This window comes from Coregonus clupeaformis, unplaced genomic scaffold (assembly GCF_020615455.1).
Source record: "Coregonus clupeaformis isolate EN_2021a unplaced genomic scaffold, ASM2061545v1 scaf0013, whole genome shotgun sequence".
Classification (NCBI taxonomy): domain Eukaryota; kingdom Metazoa; phylum Chordata; class Actinopteri; order Salmoniformes; family Salmonidae; genus Coregonus; species Coregonus clupeaformis.
The window spans coordinates 1,139,173-1,162,402 of record NW_025533468.1 but is presented as its reverse complement, the minus strand read 5'-3'; the positions used below and the strand labels follow the sequence as shown (position 1 = coordinate 1,162,402).

The 23,230-nt window shown below is 42.4% G+C and overlaps 1 protein-coding gene across 1 annotated transcript; it reads right to left on the bottom strand.

Moving 5' to 3' along the window:
• Positions 1 to 9,722: 9,722 nt before the first annotated feature.
• LOC121546616 lies at positions 9,723 to 22,852 on the bottom strand. The gene is made up of 6 exons (XM_045212424.1): positions 22,844 to 22,852; positions 22,345 to 22,593; positions 22,084 to 22,215; positions 20,586 to 20,664; positions 14,266 to 14,459; positions 9,723 to 10,987 (listed from the first exon to the last, which is right to left on the bottom strand). Exons 1-6 carry the CDS (start codon positions 22,850 to 22,852, stop codon positions 10,340 to 10,342), a joined length of 1,311 nt encoding a protein of 436 aa, XP_045068359.1. The 3' UTR covers positions 9,723 to 10,339.
• Between the last annotated feature and the right edge of the window lie 378 nt (positions 22,853 to 23,230).

Here is a 23,230-nt window from a genome sequence, read left to right as displayed (position 1 = left end):
CTGCATCGCAGTGCTAACTGTGCCACTAGAGATCCTGGTTCCAATCCAGGCTCTGTCGCCGCCGGCCGCGACCGGGAGACTCATGGGCGGCGCACAATTGGCCCAGGGTAGGGGAGGGAATGGCCGGCAGGGATGTAGCTCAGTTGATAGAGCATGGCGTTTGCAACGCCAGGGTTGTGGGTTCGATTCCCACGGGGGGCCAGTATAAAAAAAGATGTATTCACTAACTGTAAGTCGCTCTGGATAAGAGCGTCTGCTAAATGACGTAAATCTCAGGAGGGATTTTGTCCCACTCCTCTTTGCAGATCTTCTCCAAGTCATTATGGTTTCGAGGCTGACGTTTGGCAACTCGAACCTTCAGCTCCCTCCACAGATTTTCTATGGGATTAAGGTCTGGAGACTGGCTAGGCCACTCCAGGACCTTAATGTGCCTCTTCTTGAGCCACTCCTTTGTTGCCTTGGCCGTGTGTTTTGGGTCATTGTCATGCTGGAATACCCATCCACGACCCATTGAGTGGGGTCAGAAGAGATTGGGATTGGGATCTCCCTGTGCTGAAAAGTGGGGAGATTGTTGCAGTGAGAGATATGGAGAAGGCAGAGATGTTAGCCCAGACATTTGTAAAGGTGCACAGCGTGGAAGAGAGAGTGTCAGAAGAGAACATCTGGGGGTCCTGGATCAGAGAGAGATGGTGGGGGATACGTTGGCTGAGATGAAAAGAGCATTAGCCACTTCTCAGTAAAAGGCACATGACAGCCCGCTTGGAGTTTGCCAAAAGGCAACTAAAGGACTCTGACCATGAGAAACAAGATTCTCTGGTCTGATGAAATCAAGATTGAACTCTTTGGCCTGAATGGATGAAACTTGGCACCATCCCTACAATGAAGCATGATGGTGGCAGCATCATGCTGTGGGGATGTTTTTCAGCGGCAGGGACTGGAAGACTCGTCAGGATCGAGGGAAAGATGAACGGAGCAAAGTACAGAAATCATTGATGAAAACCTGCTCCAGAGCGCTCAGGACCTCAGACTGGGGCGAAGGTTCACCTTCCAACAGGACAACGACCCTAAGCACACAACCAAGACAACGCAGGAGTGGCTTCGGGACAAGTCTCTGAATGTCCTTGAGTGGCCCAGCCAGAGCCCGGACTTGAACCCGATCGAACATCTCTGTGCAGCGACGCTCCCCATCCAGCCTGACAGAGCCTGAGAGGATTTTACATTTTAGTAATTTAGCAGACGCTCTTATCCAGAGCGACTTACAGTTAGTGAGTGCATACATTTTTCATACTGGCCCCCCATGGGAAACGAACCCACAACCCTGGCGTTGCAAGTGCCATGCTCTACCAACTGAGCTACAGGAGGCAGAGAAGAATGGGAGAAACTCCCCAAATACAGTTGTGCCAAGCTTGTAGCATCATACCTAAGAAGCAGGGACGAACTTTGGTAAAAAAAAAAAAATCCAGTCAGATAAACACTCCAAACAACCTACCCGACCACTCGGACGAGTCCGCATGGTCTTAAAGCACACCGTTGCCTCGTTTTGTATCACATTCCAATGATACAACTGGGGGGGGGGGTGCAATTTCAGAATGTGGCCCCGTCCCCAGTGAATGTTGCGCCCCTGCCAAGAAGAGTCAATCACTGCCAAAGGTGCTTTAACAAAGTACTGAGTAAAGGGTCTGAATACTTGATGGAAATTTGATATTTCGAAAACCTGTTTTTGCTTTGTCATTCTGGGGTATTGTGTGTAGATTGATGGGGGGATATTTCATCCATTTTAGAATAAGGCTGTAACATAACAAAATGTGAAAAAAGTCATACTTTCCGAATGTACTGTACATTTTAAACTCTACAAAAAGTGCCTTTGCTGACCTTGATCAATAATGATGACAATTTAGCTTGTAAATAATCTTGTCTCTGATATTATGATTTTTAACTAGTTAATATGCCTTTACTGTGTACTGCTAACCTTGATAGATAAGAAGCACATATCGGCCTATAACTTGTAAATACGTTTCTCTATTGCTGTTCAGAAAGTGTGATTATATTGTCTCCTAATATAGCCTGGTTAATATTCATTACATTTAACTTGTAAATAAATGAGATTTCATTTTGATAAAAAAAGTTTAGCTTTTGTGTTTCTTTTTTGTTGTTGTTGCTTGTGTATTGATTTCAGGACCATGGATAGTAGGCTACCAGGTCATTTAAAGATGTGTTGCTGTATATGCATGAAACTACACATATTTGTTTGGTAGAGACCCTTCTGAGTATTTCCCACCCCACTTTAGCTGAGACAGGTAGAAAAGTTCTCTCTACAAGCCAACAAGTATCCCATATACAGTGGGGGAAAAAAGTATTTAGTCAGCCACCAATTGTGCAAGTTCTCCCACTTAAAAAGATGAGAGAGGCCTGTAATTTTCATCATAGGTACACGTCAACTATGACAGACAAATTGAGAAGAAAAAAATCCAGAAAATCACATTGTAGGATTTTTAATGAATTTATTTGCAAATTATGGTGGAAAATAAGTATTTGGTCACCTACAAACAAGCAAGATTTCTGGCTCTCACAGACCTTTAACTTCTTCTTTAAGAGGCTCCTCTGTCCTCCACTCGTTACCTGTATTAATGGCACCTGTTTGAACTTGTTATCAGTATAAAAAGACACCTGTCCACAACCTCAAACAGTCACACTCCAAACTCCACTATGGCCAAGACCAAAGAGCTGTCAAAGGACACCAGAAACAAAATTGTAGACCTGCACCAGGCTGGGAAGACTGAATCTGCAATAGGTAAGCAGCTTGGTTTGAAGAAATCAACTGTGGGAGCAATTATTAGGAAATGGAAGACATACAAGACCACTGATAATCTCCCCTCGATCTGGGGCTCCACGCAAGATCTCACCCCCCGTGGGGTCAAAATGATCACAAGAACGATGAGCAAAAATCCCAGAACCACACGGGGGGACCTAGTGAATGACCTGCAGAGAGCTGGGACCAAAGTAACAAAGCCTACCATCAGTAACACACTACGCCGCCAGGGACTCAAATCCTGCAGTGCCAGACGTGTCCCACTGCTTAAGCCAGTACATGTCCAGGCCCGTCTGAAGTTTGCTAGAGTGCATTTGGATGATCCAGAAGAGGATTGGGAGAATGTCATATGGTCAGATGAAACCAAAATATAACTTTTGGTAAAAACTCAACTCGTCGTGTTTGGAGGACGAAGAATGCTGAGTTGCATCCAAAGAACACCATACCTACTGTGAAGCATGGGGGTGGAAACATCATGCTTTGGGGCTGTTTTTCTGCAAAGGGACCAGGACGACTGATCCGTGTAAAGGAAAGAATGAATGGGGCCATGTATCGTGAGATTTTGAGTGAAAACCTCCTTCCATCAGCAAGGGCATTGAAGATGAAACATGGCTGGGTCTTTCAGCATGACAATGATCCCAAACACACCGCCCGGGCACGAAGGAGTGGCTTCGTAAGAAGCATTTCAAGGTCCTGGAGTGGCCTAGCCAGTCTCCAGATCTCAACCCCATAGAACATCTTTGGAGGGAGTTGAAAGTCCGTGTTGCCCAGCGACAGCCCCAAAACATCACTGCTCTAGAGGAGATCTGCATGGAGGAATGGGCCAAAATACCAGCAACAGTGTGTGAAAACCTTGTGAAGACTTACAGAAAACGTTTGACCTGTGTCATTGCCAACAAAGGGTATATAACAAAGTATTGAGAAACTTTTGTTATTGACCAAATACTTATTTTCCACCATAATTTGCAAATAAATTCATTAAAAATCCTACAATGTGATTTTCTGGATTTTTTTTTCTCATTTTGTCTTTCATAGTTGACGTGTACCTATGATGAAAATTACAGGCCTCTCTCATCTTTTTAAGTGGGAGAACTTGCACAATTGGTGGATGACTAAATACTTTTTTTCCCCACTGTACCATGTATTGCATTGCAGTGAATGGAGTGGGTGGAGTACGGTGTCACCAGTACTCTGTATTAAACCCATTGCCCAGCACAAGATACCCATTTAAGTTTTGCAGACTCTATTGAGTAATTCCAATAATATATATTTGTATTTTATTAAAAGTGTATTTCTTTAAATATAGCCTACACAATCGCTTTCAATACACCAGTATTTGTGTAAACTTTCTAAATAAATGCTGGTATAAAAAATATAATACATCAAATGATCCATTTATTTTTTCAAAGGTGGTTGCAATGCAGTGAAAAACTGTTGTACTGCACTAAACTGCGTTATTCCCAAAGTTTAGCATGTCTTTGCAGGGGGACTCTTATTTTGAAGAAAGAAAATCCCACGGAGCACCATTAAATCCATTATTAAAAAATTGAAAGAATATGGCACCACAACAAACCTGCCAAGAGAGGGCCGCCCACCAAAACTCACGGACCAGGCAAGGAGGGCATTAATCAAATGTTTTTCATCGGCAGGGACAGGGAAACTGGTCAGAATTGAAGGAATGATGGATGGCGCTAAATACAGGGAAATTCTTGAGGGAAACCTGTTTCAGTCTTCCAGAGATTTGAGACTGGGATGGAGGTTCACCTTCCAGCAGGACAATGACCATAAGCATACTGCTAAAGCAACACTCGAGTGGTTTAAGGGGAAACATTTGAATGTCTTGGAATGGCCTAGTCAAAGCCCAGATCTCAATCCAATTGAGAATCTGTGGTATGACTTAAAGATTGCTGTACACCAGCGGAACCCATCCAACTTGAAGGAGCTGGAGCAGTTTTGCCTTGAAGAATGGGCAAAAATCCCAATGATTAGATGTGCCAAGCTTATAGAGACTGCATTGTTGTTATTGGCACAATACAAATGCCGGCTACTGTAGAATACTAAATCACTGCCAACTGTTTATTTGTTATGTAGTTTGTAGCATTCTATTACAGCCAACACCCAACATCACAGCTATCTATCACAGCCTCGGGAGAACACTCTCAACCCTGGTAAAAGAGAGCGCTGAATTTGTATAACACATGATAGGTACAAAAAATGCTGCAGGTGAGTGACGATTGAATGGATTACATAATGTTCATTTAGGCCTAACAACTGTCAAAAGCAGGTGATTACCTCTGGGTATTGCCTCAGTCTCAGGGCAGGTTTTACGTCTCTCAGGTATAGGTCCAAGTACACCTGTAAATGTCACCTCCACCAATTACAGCAAAAGCCACAGGGCAGAGAGAATTATGAGGTCATCGATGAAACTTCCTGTCCATTGATAATGGTGAGACACTCCTTATATTTCAAACACTAGATTGCATTGAACTGTATCTCTTGACTGAGGGCCTTGTTCAATCAAAAACCACTAACTAGGACTTTCCTGGGGCAGGACAAAACATCACTTGAGTAAAAATCTTTGTGTGTGTTTTCATAGAGGGCTGTAGCACCAAAGGGAATGATGAAGATATTGATGTAGGATCCTCCAGATCCAACAGTCCCCCCAGCAGCTATGAGTACCTACTCCATCTCAAACAGCAGGCTGGTTCCCACCTCAGGGCCCAGAAGGAAATCCATGTCAAAGGTCAGTGGTCAGAGGGAAATATCAGAGGTCTTGATACTAATGTACCCAAATCATGTTTTTCATAGCATGTGGTAGTTATCAGAGCATGACCCTAAGAAATAGGCCTTACACTGTCTAGGATGCAAAATTACTCAGAGAATATCTTCAAAATGTAGGCCTAGTTGATGTTTGGTTTGCATTTAGCTAAAGTTAATGTATTATTTTATTTTCCTCTGATTGATCTCTTCCTGAAAAAGGACACGCTCCAGGATCTTCTCCTGAAACTGGACACCATGAAGGGCCCCCCGGGTCAAGACACTAGATGGCAGTACAGCAGCGAGCGAGACGAACCAATGGGTGTACTTGCAGTACTAATGTCTAATGTCTTGCAGTACTAATGTCTGTTCCTTATCCTCTATAAAAGGGACACTGGGGGACAATCCTTTAGCATGGCATTTCTGAGGATCAAATGAATGAAGTTGCACAGTATTATCTCCCTCCATTTAATTTTATTGCACCAAACAACATTTTCTCTTCTCGTGATTCACAGTATTTGCAGCACCAGTACAGTTCCTTTTGCGAGTACATATAGGCAGCTTCCTTCGATAATATATATCTAAAGGCAACAGTGCTTCTAAAGAGATAGTACTACAGATTATACATGTCATACAGACATAATAACTGAAAATGAATCACAATCTAAAGCAGTCTGTGGATGTGTGATTGATGTCCAGAGTGGTGTGAGAGATGTGTGTGTTTCCTCTCTAAGGAATCTGGAGAGGATGAGAGGGCTCTTGCAAGTCCTGGGAACAAACAGAGAGAGGCAGCAGGTGAGAGGACAGCCAACAACCACATGGAGGATGGGTAAGCAAGCACACAGCAGCTCACAGCCCCTTGCAAAGCATGTCGACTCAGGCATTGTTTGGTTGTTCTGCGTTGTTTGGTTGTGCACATTGAGTATTCAATTTATTGATTGATTATTAATAAAGTTTTAGAGATGTTTGTTTTCGTTTCACAGACCTGTGCATATGTTACCCCATCACAGAGAGAGCATGAGCCCAGAGGATGACGATGCCTGTGACCATGCCCTGCACAGGTAGTGGCACACCTTTCTTGCCACACTTTGTTCATTATACATGTTTAAATTGACCTTCTTCCTGAAGTTTATTTTGTCTCTGCAGGGGGAATAAGATGATCCCCAGCTGTTGGCGCAGAATCTTCCAGTCCATTAGCTTCCCCTTCAGCCTGGCTACTGCCTTCATCATAGAGCTGCTCAGCTTCATCACACAGTATGTCATCAAGGTAAAGTTGCTCTCCAAGGGATAATGATATGCATGGGTATATTCAGATTAATAACTAGAATTCAGTTATTTCAAAGTATATTATATTAGGTCTACATTACCCATATTCCAGTTGCATTTAGTTCACCTGTCTTTACCTGTGTGCACACAGGTGTTGATAGTGGGATTAGTCGTAGTGCTAGGGGAACAGGTGATCACAGCTCTGCTCCGGGCACTGTTTAGCCACGCCCTCCAGCCCATGGCCAGGTGTCTCGTCAACGTCTCATGGGCTGTCAGGGACATTCTCCACCCCATATTGGCCATTGTTAGGGAAGTCTTTATGCACGTGGCGCTACTCGTCCAATCGTTCAGGCTCGTGGAAGTCAACATGGCTGCTGCTGAGCCTCGTGGCAGCCAAGAAGTGTGATTCATGAAGCCCAAGGACAATTAAAAGCCTATAAAGCTAATATAACATAACTTTTCTCAGTGATTGAAAGTGTGCCTTTATGTTTAGGATGAGTGTTGTAGTTTTTAGCTAGTTATTATTAGCTACAATTATACATGAATACAAATGTCATAATTATATAGACACCCAATATCATTCTATCATAGCTGCACATAGAATACATCCATTCCTTAAAGTTATTCATAGGAAAACACAATTTTGAAACAGTTACTGAAATCACAAAATCTGTTTATTTACAATGTGCTGAACACATCATTCAAGTGGGGTTGAACCATTGTTTTTGAAACAACACTAATGTCTTTGTGTGTGGACATCTACAGTATGAAACTTCGGTGTACACTCTATAGTAGACAGTAGTGATGTCACAATCACTGTACACTATAGTTACACAGTGTTGGGGAGTAGTGAACTACATGTAGTTCCACTAGTAATTACATTTTGCAGTAGCTTGGTGGTAGAAAAACACAATTCGAATCTTTGTAGTGTTTTCAGTAGTTAATTACTTTTTTGCCATGTAGCGGTGTAGCTAACTATTAGAACTACACACAACTTTTTTTGCAGTAAGAAAATAAAATATACAGTGCATTCAGAAAGTATTCAGACCCCTTGACTTTTTCCACATTTTGTTACGTTATAGCCTTATTCTAAAATTGATTAAATAGTTATATTTTTTCTCATCAATCTACACACAATACGCCATAATGACAAAGCAAAAACAAGTTTTTAAAAATGTTTGCAAATGTATAAAACATAACAAAAACTGAAATATTACATTTACATAAGTATTCAGACCCTTTAGTCAGTACTTTGTTGAAGCACCTTTTGCAGCGATTACAGCCTCAAGTCTTCTTGGGAATGACGCTACAATCTTGGCACACCTGTATTTGGGGAGTTTCTCCCATTCTTCTCTGCAGATCCTCTCAAGGTATGTCAGGTTGGATGTGGAGCATCGCTGCACAGCTATTTTCAGGTCTCTCCAGAGATGTTCGATGGGGTTCAAGTCCGGGTTCTGGCTGGGCCACTCAAGGACATTCGAGGCTTGTCCCGAAACCACTCCTGTGTTGTCTTGACTGTGTGCTTAGGTTCATTGTCCTGTTGGAAGGTGAACCTTCGCCCCAGTCAGAGGTCCTGAGCGCTCTGGAGCAGGTTTTCATCAATGATCTCTGTACTTTGCTCTGTTCATCTTTCCCTCGATCCTGACTAGTCTCCCAGTCCCTGCCACTGAAAAACATCCCCACAGCATGATGCTGCCACCACCATGCTTCACCGTAGGGATGGTGCCAGGTTTCCTCCAGACGTGACGCTTGGCATTCAGGACAAAGAGTTCAGTCTTGGTTTCATCAGACCAGAGAATCTTGTTTATCATGGTCTGAGAGTCTTTAGGTGCCTTTTGGCAAACTCCAAGCGGGCTGTCATGTGCCTTTTACTGAGGAGTGGCTTCCGTCTGGCCACTCTACCATAAAGGCCTGATTAGTGGAGTGCTGCAGAGATTGTTGTACTTCTGGAAATTTCTCCCATCTCCACAGAGGAACTCTGGAGCTCTGTCAGATTGACCATTGGGTTCTTGGTCACCTCCCTGACCAAGGCCCTTCTCCCCCGATTGCTCAGTTTGGCCAGGCGGCCAGCTCTAGAAGAGTCTTGGTGGTTCCAAACTTCTTGCATTTAAGAATGATGGAGGCCACTGTGTTCTTGGGGACCTTCAATGCTGCAGATATTTTTTGGTGCCCTTCCCCAGATCTGTGCCTTGACACAATCCTGTCTCGAACAATTCCTTCGACCTCATGGCTTGGTTTTTGCTCTGACATACACTGTCAACTGTGGGACCTTGTGTAGGCAGGTGTGTGCCTTTCCAAATAATGTCCAATCAATTGAATTTACCACAGGTGGACTCCAATCAAGTTGTAGAAACATCTTAAGGATGATCAATGGAAACAGGATGCACCGGAACTCAATTTCGAGTCTCATAGCAAAGGTGCTGAATACTTATGCAAATAAGGTTATTTGAGTTTTTTATTTTGAATACATTTGCTAAAATTTCTAAAAACTTGTTTTCACTTTGTCATTATGGGGTATTGTGTGTAGAGTGACGAGGAAAACATTGTATTTAATCAATTTTAGAATAAGGCTGTAACGTAACAAAATGTGGAAAAAGTCAAGGGGTCTGAATACTTTCCGAATGCACCGTAGGTGAAGTAGGCAAGAATTGTCTTTCTTTTTCATCATCAAACATGCCTAATTCTCACTTGAAACACATTTTGTGTGCCTAATTCTCACTACACATTCTGTTAACATCTGACTCCAGAGTGATTTGTTCTTGCAATATGTAGTCTATTGCATTTCAGATTTAGATGTGATAATTTTTAACTAAGTAGTTTGGATGTAGTGAACTACTTTTTCAAAGTAACTTTAGCTAAGTAAACTATATTTTTCTTAAGGGTATCTTTAGTGTAGCTTAACTTCATCCAGTTTGAAGTAATTGGTAGCTTGGTAAACTATATTTTCAGAGTTGCTTGCGTTTACATTCTGACTTTAATTCCTGAAATACTGGTCCTTCAACACTGCAAATGAAAGTAATACAGAATGGCTTCCTTCGCATTAAGACTGGTCCCACACAGTTTTACAGAAAACACGTTTTTGTTCTCAGATTTACATTCGTCCATTTACTCAATCAAGACCTGAAAAGTGGTTGAGCTCTTTTAGGCCCAACATAATCGTTTAGAATTGGAGAGAGAAAACACATTGAGAGAAAACAAAACAATTTAAAGAAATGTTTGTCTGTGCACAGAGTTTGTTTGGCTCCATAATGTCAGTTTTATTTTTGAATAAATGGTTAGAGTTCTTTTGCATCTTCCTCAATGTGAGTCTGAAGCCCAGAGTGTGAGTCTGAATGGTGCATCTGTGGGTCGTCTGTTTGCTTGATCGCCGGTTTGTTTCGCTGAGCCCTTGCGCTGCGATTCCCCACTCGACGTCCTGATGCTGGAGTAACGGGACCTGTCGCCAGGTTCGTCCTCCGTGGCTGTGTCAATCGTCTGAATGACAGATCACATTGTCTTATATTGGTTTTAAGAGTGCATAGTCTTATATTGGTTTTCAGCCTCAGACTCCTCTTCAGAAGTGCTTTTGTGTCCGTCTTTGGGTTCTCTGATTTGGTGTGTTTTCATCCTGTGGCTCTGAGGCTTTTCTGTGTTTGTTTGGTCCTCAGAGGCCTCGCTTACATCTGCATTCTCACTAGAAGCACCACTAGAAGCACCCAAAACATCTCTCGACTTGTCCGTCCTTTCCCCCTCGGAATTTCTCTTCTCTTTTGTGCCAACGGCGCGTTCCCACTCCTTCTCCCATTCCCTCTCCTCCTCCTTCTCCATATCCCTCTGCTTATTCTTCTCCTTCTCGTCTTTCGTCACAGCCCCCGTGCTGATGGTGCTGTCAGCTTTCCTGCCGTTGGAGATGAGGGAGGGAGTGAGTGCTTTAACCAGGGGCTCTGGCATCACCAGTATAGGCAGCATGTCACCTGTTACGGTCCTGGAGCCGCAGTCTGGATGGCTGCTGTGGGAGCGTGGTTGTGGTGGGATCAGCGACTGTTTCCTGGTGTAGACCCCATGTCTTCCATGGAGGCTTCCGGAACCTCCTGAGGCCTCGTAGTTTATTCTGAACCCTTCGTTCTGGTAGGAGACCTCCTCGATCAGGGGCATCATGGGCCGGCCCGAGTTCACCTGTCGATCATGGAAAGAAGGGGCATTTAGAGGGTTGCTTTGAGTTGAAATGGTTGCTTTGTGACTTGTTATGTTCCAACTGATGCAGTGTTGTCCTTGTCTGTGCAAAAGTCTCATTGGTCTCTTTCAGAATTTCAGAAGTACGTTGGACAATTACGGAAAAGCAGTGTTGTTTCAAATTCAGCACATTTGACAGTGTTTTCCGAAAAGCAGAGGCTGCGCGACCAGATCAAACCGCCCCTCCATGCCCATACCCCGCCCCCCAGGATGCCTCTTCCCCAGAGCTAAACAACTGTATCATATTCTGTCCGTGTTACTTTATGCACACATTTCTGAACAGTTGAATAAAAACCCTACAGAGTTTTGAACGAGCATTCCAAAAATATATATATTTTGTAGGCTAATTTAGGATGACATGATTGACATGTAGCTACAACCTTCTCTGTCTGTTGTAACTAAGGATATCGCAGTAGCACAAACATAAGCAGTACGCAAACAGTATTTTTTTCAATATCCTTATCCTTAATGTGGTGTGAAACCAAATGCATTTAGCTTACATGACCATGTAGCCTAGCCCTGTCTACACATTGCATTGGGGCAAAACTGCATTTTAACCATAAATAACATATAACAGTTATTTCGCTTTTCAATGATCATGCAACATCAAAAGATATGATGAACTACCACATACGCAGAAGGTACGGTTGTTTAGCTATCGGGAAGAAGCTTCTAGAGAATCTGGTCACACAGCCACTCCGTTTTCGAAATATTCAAAGCACAACACACATTAGCCTACTGAATCCATAGAGAAAGATACTAGATCTATTCTATGACTGAATCTATGATATTCCCCTTACATATGGGGTTGGGTACTGACCATAAATCGGCTTCAGCCTACGATGCAAAACATAAGCAAGTCAGTATTTCACCTCATCACCAAACTCACAATAATTACATATGCAATACTATTACATACAGTGAGCTCCAAAAGTATTGGGACAGTGACAATTTTTTTTATTGTTTTGGCTCTGTGCTACCATGATTACGGATAATCCTGAATGAATTATGAGTAAGGTTGAGTGAGAAAGGTACAGAGGCATAAATATCATACCCACCAAAAAATGCTAACATCCCCTGTTATTGTATTAGCATGTCTTGGGGGTATGATATTTGTGCGTCTAACTTTCTCACTCATCATTATTCACAATTCATTCAGGATTATCCATAATCATGGTAGCATCCACATTAATGTAGAAGTGTTAAGAAACATTCATTTCTTATTTACAATAAAAGTGACTCCAAAATGACACAATACATTATTTACCATTAATTTCTAATGGGCACAAAATAATCTGAAACACAACAAAACAAACAGCAAATGCATCAAACAAATGTGTAGAGTCACAAGCTTTCTGTAATCAGTACGTGCTATGAATATGGGACCACTTAACTTTTTACTACTTTAATACACATAAGTGAATTTATCAAAATACTTTTGGTCCCCTAAAATGGTGCAAAATTAAAGCTGACAGTCTGCACTTTAACCTCATAGTCATTGTATCATTTGAAATCCAAAGTGCTGGAGTACAGAGCCAAAACAACAACAAAAATGTCACTGTCCCAATACTTTTTGTGTTAGGGGTTGTTACATATCACCAATGTGTAACATTTACAGAATTCACCATAGTACATTTTCTCAAGCTGCACTACATTTTCTTGTTGCTGCATCTTGGGAAAACAAAACACAATGCAGAACCACAACGTCACAGTACAACCACAGGTGCCATCCCTACATTTGCATAATTATGCAATGGAAGTGCATCACAAGTACGCATTGAACACACATTACACCATCTCACTGTCACAACCATAACATCACTCTAGTGCCTACGTCAAAGCAATGCATGCATGAAAACTCACCATCTAGAACCACCTTAAACTCTACATAAACAGCATTAGTGAAAAGAGACGTCAGGAGCGTAGAGAGAGTAAGGAGGGGAGGAAGGAAAGAGTGTCTGATATGCTGAGTTTTAACTTGTAGTGCCGACCACTGGTTTAGGAGTCGGGGCTCAAAGGTTGTGATTGATATGGCATTACAGACATGTAAAAAAAAAAATATATATATATATATATATTAGTCTCTATGGTTTTTTGGTCGATTAGTTTAGATTAGACAGTAGCTAGGCTTCCATCCAATTGGCGACAGATTTTCATACAAATATTCTAAAACCTGCATAAAGAAAATATGCGCATTTTACCACCAGTGTTTCCACCAAATGGACTTGTTAAGGATACAAATCAGTGCGTGATGTCCTAGTGCACACAACATGTACTTTTTCGCTTAAGTTTTCATGTACCGAATAAAAATCTAAAGTTGAATGTGTTTCCATCGCATTTTCAACTCAACTGATAGTTTTGTCACAAAAACAGTTGCGTTAAATAGCAAATATGCCTACTCTGGTCTGGCACGTGCACTCTAGCCAACAGCTCGCAGATACAGTGTGGGTAGGCTAGTCTACATGATGAGATTATTATGGATAAGAGCGAAAATATTTTTATTTGTCAAATGGCAGTCAAGCATCGATCATCATGTCACCAGAATCAGACCCTTGATATTTATTGGAAAGGAGCATCAAGATCACTGTGCACTTTCACCACCCTATGAAGTTAATCCTAATTTATTTCATCAGTAGCCTAATAAACTGCATGGTTTCCCGAGTCGTAGTGGGAGGACCACGCACCATATCATCGCGTGACTCCCATGTTTACTTCAATATGATGGTTATTATATCAATATTTGCGCATAAAGGCATTTCCACCGCCATTTCTCGCATAATTAATTTGACTGACACAAAAAGATCACACCTTATCTAGCGTATTTTGTTTTGTCGACATTTGAAGAGTTCGCCAACAAATGTTCTGTTTCCATCAGGCCTGTCGTGACATTTTTTATCCGACATGTACTTTACTTGCATAAAACGGTTAGATGGAAACCTGGTTAATGACACATTTAGCTCAGATTACAGTTGTATAAGCGAACTATCCTTAGTTGCTTCATTGTGTTTGATCGTAATACTCAGTGGGTTTACATGTTTTTGCATGCTTATACTAATTCATTCAGTCGCCACTGGCCAGCAAATGGTCATTCAATATTTCAACACCTGGATCAATATCTTTATTTCACTTGTGTGCGTGCTTTAGTTGCCCCTGTGTGTGTGTGAGAGAGTCATGTGTGTGGATACAGTGTGTGTGTTATGTGTGCATGGAGCAACCCTTACCACATTGTGGTGCTTCCCCAGGGCGACAGCCCCTCGTCCGGCCGGGTCACGTCTCCGTCTCCTCCTCTTGGCCCATCGGATCAGCAGGAACAGGGTGGTCACTAACATCAGCAGCATCCCACCCATGATACCGCCGGCCATCCTCACATCCATTTCTCTGAACAACCGCTCTTCTCCGAAAGGTGTCAGTGGAACTATGGAGGAAAAGATGGAGGGATAAGAGAGGTGGGTTAGCGTATGAAGTCCAGCAGCCCACACAACTGGTCCATTATCTTCACTTTGCAACGACTCATGCTCATAGCCCTGCAGAGTCCTACTCATTCAACCAAACGTTGTGCCTGAAGCCCAGATGAAGAGAAAGTGTGTGTCTGTTTTGTAAGCGGTCTCTCAGTCTACACTTCTTTGAATGGGGAGAAAATACATTCTGGGCAATTCGAGCAGCTTGACGTCCAGCGAGTTGCCTGGCTTAACTCATCCTATTGTGTCCATGTTACATTTTTACATTTTAGTCATTTAGCAGACGCTCTTATCCAGAGCGACTTACAGTTAGTGAGTGCATACATTATTTTCATACTGTTGTCAGGAGTAGTGTGATTGACAGTGCATGGAAGGGGAGAGAGGTTGAACTGTGAGATTATAAATGGATCTTCCAGCAAGACAATAACTTCAACCACACGTTAAAATCCACAAAGAAATGGTTAATTGGCCACAAAATCAACATTTAGTCTCCGGACTTAAAACACATTGAAAACCTGTGGTTTGAATTGAAGTGGGCAGTCCAGAAGTACATAGGAAGGATATAAAGGATCTGGAAGGATTCTGTATGGAGGAATGGTCTAAGATCCCTCCCAATGTGTTCTCCAACTCAGAAAACATTTTAGAAATGCTCAGTGCCGTTATCTTCGCCAGGTAAGGTAATGAAAACAGGGTGTCAATAATTTTGACCCCTACCTTAAAAAATATATATTTTTTATTACTTGTTAAACAAAATCTCTTTCCCTGAGCAGTTGGATTAGTATAAAATAATATAATTTTCCATTTTTTTGGAGCATACCATACACTGTAGCTCCGTTATCAAGGCTGTCAATCATTTCGGACCCCACTGTAAAGAAGTCAATGGAACGCAGACCATGAGGGAAAAGGATGCGGTCATTTGCGCACATTCCAAGAATCAGATTTTACAAAGCGGATGTTCGTCAAATCCGTGATGATTTTTGTGTTCGAACAGGCTCACAATGTGGTTACTAAAATCCGATTTAGATACAGTATGTTTGGCTGTTTTCGCTGCATAATATTAAGAAATAGGCCATTTCGGGGTTAGAAAATATATCTGCTAACTGCCGTTCGTGTAAAATGGTAGCATAGCTAGCAGAGATGGAAACTCGACTCGAGACGCACTGAAGTCGTACTTGACTTAGACTCGTGATCAATTGATTTGAGACTTGACTTGGACTCTAGATGAGAGACTCGTGAACCATATAAAAAATAGACAACCGCTCTTCTCCGAAGACCATATATATTTGTTTGTGTCCTTGTACTTCCATCTCAAGTCAACAACAACTATCCATCATGTTGTTCTTCTGCAGGTTCACTGAATTCTGCAAAGCAAAGGTGGCCAGCGCAGGGACAGAAGGACAGAGCAGCATTGACTCATTCTTGACCACCACAGGTGTCCATGTGTACAGCCAGGGCCACCCCAGGCAGAAGGCCATAACAGAGGCTATACTGCAAGACCTGATCATTTCCTGCAACCTGCCTATGTCCTTAGTGGACAACCCTCACTTTAGGCATTTCATATCAGTGGTAGATGACAAATATAGACCAGTAAGTAGGCCCACGTTGACCAGGCGCCTGCATGACTTAACACTGAACAAAGAGGCTACAATCAAAAGTGCCCTAGAGAAGACAGAATCAGTGTCTGTCACTGTAGATATATGGACTGAGAGGACCATGAAGGGCTTCATGGGAGTAACGGCCCATTACATGGCCATGGAAGAGAGAAAAAACTCCCAGACTGGAGTCAGTTCTGTTGAGCTATGATATATTCACAGGGTCACACACTGGGGAAAGAATCAGTGATGCATTTGAAGTACTATGTGATAATTTTGGCATAAAACATAAATTAGATGATATCATATGTGATAACGCTGCAAATATGAAAAAGGCCTTCACAGTTTGTTTCCCCAAAGCAAGCGATGATGATGTGGATAACCCCAGCCTATGGGAATAATTTTGTGAAGAGTACAATGCTGATGTTGAAGCTATCCAAACCAACTGCAGGCAACAGCGCTTACAGTGCTTTGCCCATTCATTACAACTGGTGATTAGAGATGGACTAAAGGAAACAAAAATCATACGGTGAGGGAAAAAAGTATTTGATCCCCTTTCATATTTGTACGTTTACCCACTGACAAAGACATGATCAGTCTATAATTTTAATGGTAGGTTTATTTGAACAGTGAGAGACAGAATAACAACAACAAAAATCCAGAAAAACGCATGTCAAATTTTTTATAAATTGATTAGCATTTTAATGAGGAAAATAAGTATTTGACCCCTCTGCAAAACATGATTTAGTACTTGGTGGCAAAACCCTTGTTGGCAATCACAGAGGTCAGACGTTTCTTGTAGTTGGCCACCAGGTTTGCACACATCTCAGGAGGGATTTTGTCCCACTTCTCTTTGCAGATCTTCTCCAAGTCATTAAGGTTTCGAGGCTGACGTTTGGCAACTCAAACCTTCAGCTCCCTCCACATATTTTCAATGGGATTAAGGTCTGGAGACTGACTAGGCCACTCCAGGACCTTAATGTGCTTATTCTTGAGCCACTCCTTTGTTGCCTTGGCCGTGTGTTTTGGGTCATTGTCATGCTGGAATACCCATCCATGACCCATTTTCAATGCCCTGGCAGAGGGAAGGAGGATCTCACCCAAGATTTGACGGTACATGGCCCCGTCCATTGTCCCTTTGATGCGGTGAAGTTGTCCTGTCCCCTTAGCAGAAAAACACCCCCAAAGCATAATGTTTCCACCTCCATGTTTGATGGTGGGGATGGTGTTCTTGGGGTCATAGGCAGCATTCCTCCTCCTCCAAACACGACAAGTTGAGTTGATGCCAAAGAGCTCGATTTTTGTCTCATCTGACCACAACACTTTCACCCAGTTCTCCTCTGAATCATTCAGATGTTCATTGGCAAACTTCAGACGGGCCTGTATATGTGCTTTCTTGAGCAGGGGGACCTTGCGGGCGCTGCATGATTTCAGTCCTTCACGGCGTAGTGTGTTACCAATTGTTTTCTTGGTGACTATGGTCCCAGCTGCCTTGAGATCATTGACAAGATCCTCCTGTGTACTTCTGGGCTGATTCCTCACCGTTCTCATGATCATTGCAACTCCACGAGGTGAGATCTTGCATGGAGCCCCAGGCCGAGGGAGATTGACAGTTCTTTTGTGTTTCTTCCATTTGCGAATAATCGCACCAACTATTGTCACCTTCTCACCAAGCTGCTTGGCGATGGTCTTGTAGCCCATTCCAGCCTTGTGTAGGTCTACAATCTTGTCCCTGACATCCTTGGAGAGCTCTTTGGTCTTGGCCATGGTGGAGAGTTTGGAATCTGATTGATTGATTGCTTCTGTGGACAGGTGTTTTTTTATACAGGTAACAAACTGAGATTAGGAGCACTCCCTTTAAGAGTGTGCTCCTAATCTCAGTTTGTTACCTGTATAAAAGACCTGGGAGCCAGAAATCTTTCTGATTGAGAGGGGGTCAAATACTTATTTCCCTCATTAAAATGCAAATCAATTTATAACATTTTTGACATGCGTTTTTCTGGATTTTTTTTGGTAGTTATTCTGTCTCTCACTGTTCAAATAAACCTACCATAAAAATTATAGACTGATCATTTCTTTGTCAGTGGGCAAACGTACAAAATCAGCAGGGGATCAAATACTTTTTTCCCTCACTGTAAACAGTGTGATGGCTAAGGTAACTAAACTTACTACATACTACCTGTGGTCTGAAAGAAGCATTTGAAGCTGAGTTCGGAGCCAATCGTAGTATCCCTGCTGCTGTGTCTACCAGATGGAATTCCATCCTCTGGCTTGTTAAAGCAGTCATCAATCTGAATCAACAAAGACCTCAATACTCTACTTGAGTCCCAAGGACAGAAGGAGCTCTGCTTATCACCAAGGGAATGGAGCCAGCTAGTGGACATTTTGGACCCTTTTGTCCAGGCCACCGACCTTACTCGGGGAGAAAGTGGTGACTCTCAGTGATGCCCTTCCTTGTGTATTGTCACTCAACTATCATCTGCAAAGTATACTGAGCACAAGTCGTCACCTAGTCAGTCTAGTAAAAGCACTGCAGCAGTCACTCAAACGCCAAGGGGGTATTTGTGAATGTCAGAATGGAGCACTCGGATGAACAGGCAACAAAACTTCCATTTGGTGACGATGTATACATAATGGCTACACTGCTGGACCCATCTTTCTGCCTGTTCTGGCTTGATCATGATGTCCTCATACCACATGAATAATTGAAGGAGAGTCTGATTGGTAGGTACAATGCATTGCAACATGCAACGTCTTCGATGTCACTTGCATTCAAATAATAATGATTTGTTTTCATGTATAAAGTATACTGTTATATTCTTGATTATATACATAATTGCATGACATTTTTTCAGACCTTGTTTTGGCTGAGGCACGGAAAGTCGTGGAGAAGAAGAAGAATAAACACCTGCCAAACCCTCCAGACTGTTCTCTGGCTACCGCAACAAGATCAGCAAGATAAAGTCATCTGTCAGAGCAGAGATTATTCGCTACATTCAAGTATCTTCTGATGAAAATGAAGTTGATTGCTTGGATTTTTGGAGAATCCATGCAAAAGACTTTCCAATGCTCAAGCAGGTTGGCTGTGCCTGCCACCAGTGCCCCAGTGGAGAGAGTGTTTAGTCATGGAGGCCTCATGTGCCCTCATCATACCAGGCTCAGTGCAAGAACGCTGACAAACTTGATCTTTCTGAAATGTTACCTGTCTGCAACATACATGTTCTCTGTCTTAGGGCACAGGATGTAATTTGCTACTTGTTACAGGAAATTGTGTTTCTGTTAAGTGTCCAGGTCAGTAAGTATATTTTAGGGATAAAGGTCATTACGTTTGATATATAGGACACTTTAGTAGTGCAGTTATTGAAAAGTTGTCAGTCATTTTAGTTTACATTGATACTTGTCATTTATCTTCCCTCACCTACAGATGTTCTGTTTGTGTGACAGAATGAAGTGAAATATAGACAATGTCTGCCACAAAATACCACGCACTTTAAAATGTTATGTTTGCTTTTTTTCATATCCGGTACAGTTACTTTTATTAATGTAAACTGTCTACATTTTAAAAGGAAATGTATTTTGATTTAAAAAGTGCCTGATGTGCTTTCTTTCATACAAGTATGGACTAATGAAGGGAGTCTCTTCAAATAATTTACAAGGTTTATAGACCTAACCCACAGCAAGCAGAAAGCCATTGCCAAAAGGGACTTGAGACTTGACTTAGACTTGGCCCTAAAAGACTTGAGACTTGACTTAAACTTGCCCTTAAAAGACCTGAAACTTGATTTGGACTCTACCTCAAAGACTTGTGAACATCTCTGATAGCTAGCCATATAGAAATCGGTGGTGGTACTTGAAGCCGTTTTTTAAGTGTAATGCAGTTGGTTGGTGACAATGACATGAACATGTATTGGGGTTGACATCCATACAAGCATTATACTCTGAATTTGACCCCAAAATAGTGTGAAATACCATAGCCTAAATGTAGGGTACTTTTGATGGGGGGCAATGAGGAGATTCTGGATCTTTCCCCCATTGGGGACGCATGAGTGGCGTTGCCATGGCATTTCCATTGTTTTGGTCGAGTTCAACTGATGTATTTACTGCATCTATAGGCTACACTGTAAGAAAATCGTATTGTTCTTTGTTGACTTTCAGAGAGCCATAGTGGATTAACCAGTGTTGATCTGCTCCATATATTGTGTGTGCAACTGTCATTGTGACTTTCACTACCTATAATATAATATAATATGCCATTTAGCAGACGCTTTTATCCAAAGCGACTTACAGTCGTGCGTGCATACATTTTTGTGTATGGGTGGTCCCGGGGATCGAACCCACTACCTTGGCGTTACAAGCGCCGTGCTCTACCAGCTGAGCTACAGAGGACCACAAAGAGCTGATACTGTGTATGTGTGTGGTCTCTGTTTGTGGGTTTCCTGTATCCTCACCCGCCCCTTCCCCCCTGATGCGTCAGTAATGCTCAGTACTTACCTGGCTGGCCTCTTTGAAGCAGCTCTATGTCGACTGATGCTTTAGCAACCTCACCTGATTCCTCATCCATAGCGACCACCTAGTGGATAAATAATGATATTACAGAGAACTGTAGATTCAAGCCAAAAAAGGATTCTATGTGTATTTCTAACCGTTATCTTAAGTGAAGCTAATTTTGAAGTGTGTGTTGTATTACTACTGGACAACTTATTAACCTAGCTATACAGTTAGCCAGGGACGACTAGTAAAACCAACTGTCCCTGTTTAACAAACTCATCCGGGTTTTTACACTGAAAATAAATATAAACGCAACATGTAAAGTGTACGTCCCATGTTTCATGAGCTGAAATAAAAGATCCCAGAAATGTTCCATATGCACAAAAAGCTTATTTCTCTCAAATGTTGTGCACAAATTTGTTTATATCCCTCTTAGTGAGCATTTCTCCTTTGCCAAGATAATCCATCCACTTGACAGGTCTGGCATATCAAGAAGCTGATTAAACCGCATGGTCATTACACAGGTGCACCTTGTGCTGGGGACAATAAAAGACCACTCTAAAATGTGCAGTTTTGTCACACAACACAATGCCACATATGTCTCAAGTTATTAGGGAGTGTGCAATTGGCATGCTGACTGCAGCAATGTCCACCAGAGCTGTTGCCAGATAATTTAATGTTAATTTCTCGACTATAAGCCGCCTCCAACGTCATTTTAGAGAATTTGGCAGTACATCCAACCAGCCTCACAACCGCAGACCACGTGTATGGCATCATGTGGGCGAGCGGTTTGCTGATGTCAACGTTGTGAACAGAGTGCCACATGGTGGCGGTGGGGTTATGGTATGGGCAGGCATAAGCTATGGACAACGAGCACGATTGCATTTTATCGATGGCAATTTGAATTCAAAGAGATATCGTGACTTGATTCTGAGGCCCATTGTCGTGCCATTCATCCGCTGCCATCACCTCATGTTTCAGCATGGTAATGCACGGCCCCATGTCGCAAGGATCTGTACACAATTCCTGGAAGCTGAAAATGCCCCAGTTCTTCCGTGGCCTGCATACTCACCAGACATGTCACCCGTTGAGGAATGCTCTGGATCGACGTGTACAACATCGTGTTCCAGTTCCCGCCAATATCCAGCAACTTTGCACAGCCATTGAAGAGGAGTGGGACAACATTCCACAGGCCCCAATCAACAGCCTGATCAACTTTATGCGAAGGAGATGTGTCGAACTGCATGAGGCAAATGGTGGTCACACCAGATACTGACTGGGTTTCTGATCCACGCCCCTACCTTTTAAAAAAGTTATCTGTGACCAACAGATGCATAGCTGTATTCCCAGTCATTTGAAATCAATAGAGTAGGGCCTAGTGAATTTATTTCAATTGACTGATTTGTTCATATGAACTGTAACTTAGTAAAAACTTTGAAATTATTGCATGTTGCGTTTTATATTTTTTGTTCAGTATATATTTGTCTGATTATGACCTTACCTCTAGGATGTGCCTCTCAAAAGGTCGTAGGCGGTCAGTCTTAGCGATGATAACCCCTTCCTGGGTGATGTGGTACAGTCCAGTGGTGGCTGGTGTGGGCTGGAGAGAGTAATGCATTTTTGGATTCACCCTCTGCAAATGGAGGGAAGGTGAACCAAGAGAGGATGTACCATGAACCAAGATGGGATGAAAATACTTTTGTTTATGATCCCTTTTAACTAACTAAATTTAGTCAGAGACACACATTGTCCCACTGCTTACATCTATGAAGTCCTGGTCTATGGCTTGGATGAGAAGCACCTCATTCCCATAGGTGGAGACTAGTGTGGCAGGGCTGGAGCTCTCGATGATGAAGCCCTTGTATGTGGTTCTGTTAAAGAGGGGAGGGAACCGGTTCTCTGCTAGCACCCGGACCAGCGCTGTTGCCACACTGTACTTCTTTGGGTCATTCAGCTGAGATGCCTGTAGATGATTGATGGTGTTTTCAATGTCAAACAGTCCAGGAAGATCCTTTTTAAGATATATTCGGTTACCAAATTAGATTTCAAAAGGCTCTTAGTACGGGGCTTAACATTGTCTTATTTGTGGCTTTTTGATTACACATGCTACTGATACCAGTGCTTTTATCATTGTTTCGATCAAGATTTTCTTACCATGATGCGTAGTTGGAATATAGGTGTCAGATGTTTGTTTTCCACCCGTCTTGTCAATGTGATCTCTGCTGTTTGGTTGTCAATCTGAAACCTGTTTTTGTCAGCACCTGAGGCATGTGTTACAGGTAAATACACAGGCCACGGAATGCCACACAGAATGACCATATGAGTTCACTTCTGTCAAGTGTAAGGCTGCAATGCAATCCTTTCAAAAAAGAAACATTAGAGCAGTCTACTGGCCTCTAATTAGGCCTTGAAAATGCCTATTGGCGACTATGGATTAAGCAGACACTATTAGGTAGGCCCACACCTGAGAGAATGGAGTAGAGCAAAGGCGTATCAAGGCTTCTGTCTCCATCTTTGGCATGAATTGGACCAGGAGAGAAATTCAGTAACATGTCCTGAAACCAGAGAATTACTGCATCTTAGAATTCACATGGATTGTTTAGTCAATCAATTGTTCAATCTTGACTCCTGCCAGGTTGCCCTCGCAA

What these genes read in the sequence shown, in the direction of transcription:
- LOC121546616 (XM_045212424.1), bottom strand. An exon ending in TAGACCAGGACTTCATAGAT is followed by an intron (nt 22,216 to 22,344) that starts GTAAGCAGTGGG and finishes CTCCATTTGCAG; the next exon opens with AGGGTGAATCCAAAAATGCA. An exon ending in GCTTCAAAGAGGCCAGCCAG is followed by an intron (nt 14,460 to 20,585) that starts GTAAGTACTGAG and finishes TTTCCTCCATAG; the next exon opens with TTCCACTGACACCTTTCGGA.